We start from the raw sequence: 2,469 nt of genomic DNA on the forward strand, positions 1-2,469 counted from the left end.
ACACAACACACGGAAAAGCTCAACAGGTCAGACAGACAGGAAACAAACAAATCTGGATGACTTGTGTTTCTGCGTTTGAATTTAGACCGAATCAAGACTGTTGAAGAGTATTTATGAAAGAAATCAGCCAAACCAAACACACACGTATGTCGCGGAGATCTCTGATGCATCATCTGGAAAACACTGGGATTTATTTTAACCTTCAGATGTGTGTACACTAATATCTGATAAGGAATCATTTATGATTTATTAAAAATAAATGCACACTAAATTAATATACATTCAATTCAGTAATTCAATGATTAATGACCGTATATACACATCTATATATTGTGTTTTTATCAATGCAATATATTTACAGGGTTTTTATAGTTCATTTAAAACTAAAACCATAAAAAATATTTTTGTTACTTGAAATAAAATAACTGTACTAAAATAACTAAAACTGAAATAAAAATTGATGAAAATCAAATAGTAATAAAAATAATTAAAAAGACAATAAAATTACTAAAACTAAGTGAAATTTAAAATGAAAAATATAAAAATAATAGTTAAAATGGCAAACATATAACAAAATTTAAAAAACTTTAAGGTGAAAATAGAAAATATAAACATTAAAAAAGTAAAAACACAAGTAAATTGCAAAAACTTTAACTAAAATTAAAATGGTAATGAAAAAAACATGACTGAATTACAAAAACTATAACTAAAATTTAAATGAAAATGGAAAATATAAAAATTAAAATGGCAAAAATACAACTAAAATGAAAATGAAAATGGAAAATCTAAAAATTAAAATAAAAATAAAATGGCAAAAAAACAACTTAATTACTAAAACTTCAAAATGGAAATGGAAAATTTCAAATTAAAAACTAATTCGAATTCTTAATAAAATCTATAATAGTATCTAGGGCCGGATTTATCTCTTTTCGTGACATAGGCAAAACACATTTTTGGGCCCCCTTCCCTATTAATATAATAGGCCTAATATTACCACCCAAGCAAACAAAAATATTTCTTAATCAGTGAAACCGTTACAGTGTTTTCTATCGCAATAAGCGCTTGCGTTCAGTCAATAAAAATCGAATGTAGTTCTTAATTTGTTTGAGAACTGAGAAAGACCGTTCCATTAATAGGTGCGACGTCGTGCATTATTTCTCTAATAATTTTAACGGCCTGGAGTCACAATCACACATCAATTGTTCAGATGATTTGTTTCAATACATTTGACATGTTTCCGTCCTGAAATCTCGTGTGGGTTGAACTAGCAAATTTTTTTAAGCATCTCATCCCAAACCTTCCGTTGCAAATTCCAAAACGTCATTTTAGAGCTAATAACAGAGGCTTGAGCCATTGATATGCAGGCTAACACAGTTATTAATGCAGTCTAACGCAGTTGTTAGAGCGAGAGAGAGAGCGAAAGAGAGAGAGGGAGAGAGTCTCTCAGCAGCGTTCAGCAGCAGCGTCTACTAATAGCGTATCTTTAAGTTAAACTGCTTCAAGAACCTCGCTACTGAGAAATGTCATGTAGCTTTTCAGCTGCGAAACTATTTTACTGATAAATTCGCGGGCGAAATACCTAGAATGCCTATGTGTAAATCCGGCCCTGATAGTGTCTCAGAGTATCCTAGAATAATTGAATCGGTCATCAGCTGGTTTTCCAGATGAAGCGGCAGCGTCTCGCGGCCTGCGTACCGTACGGTGATTGTTTGGTTCCCGATGAAGCGGCCGAGCGAGTGATCTGATGTTCACATACCTGCACTGGAAGGTCCAGATATTTATAGACCTGGTCATACATGTGGGGATCCTGCATCTGCAAAACAAAAAGACAAAAGAAGAACCAGGGGCACAATTTAACACAATAGAGGCAAACACAGAGAACCGCAATGAAGGACAGTCCAGAGAAATATCTAGAAAACACACATGAAAAATAACAAATAAAAAGCTAAACAGAGATGCACGATACAGCGTTGACCGTAATGGTATCGGCTGATTGCTAGCATTTTTGAAAAATGATATATAATTGGTCCACGAACTATTGAAAAATAATTGGTGTGAATTGATTGATATTGGAAGCAGAAAATAAGCAAAAACACCCCCCTCCCCCCAAAAAAGTACATTTTGTTTGTATATATATATATATATAAAAAGATAGATAGATAGATAAATAGATAGGTAAAGTTAAATAACAGACAAAAAATAAAATAAATAAATAACAGACAAAAATTATACACTTCTGGAGAAAAAAAATATTTTTCTATTTATAAATATTGTAAAATATATACACACACACACACACAATGTAAAAAACATAATATTTATTTATAATATAACATAATAATATGTATATATATAAAAATTGAAAAAGTTTTTTGTAAAAATAACAGACAAAAAATATTTTCTTTTTTCTATTTATAAATATTAAATAATGCATATACTGCAAAAAATAATGGTTGCATATATATATAT

The 2,469-nt window shown here is 30.6% G+C and overlaps 1 protein-coding gene across 1 annotated transcript in view; it reads right to left on the reverse strand.

The window, feature by feature from the left end:
- The window catches only part of LOC107728136 (wiskott-Aldrich syndrome protein family member 1), a 53,288-nt gene that overhangs the window by 9,020 nt on the left and 41,799 nt on the right, over window positions 1–2,469 (reverse strand). Inside the window, 1 exon segment of the mRNA XM_074560134.1 lies at window positions 1,757–1,813. Coding sequence (XP_074416235.1) covers window positions 1,757–1,813 — 57 coding nt within the window.

Source organism: Sinocyclocheilus rhinocerous, unplaced genomic scaffold, assembly GCF_001515625.1.
Source record: "Sinocyclocheilus rhinocerous isolate Xijiao unplaced genomic scaffold, SAMN03320098_v1.1 scaffold936, whole genome shotgun sequence".
Taxonomy (NCBI): Eukaryota; Metazoa; Chordata; class Actinopteri; order Cypriniformes; family Cyprinidae; genus Sinocyclocheilus; species Sinocyclocheilus rhinocerous.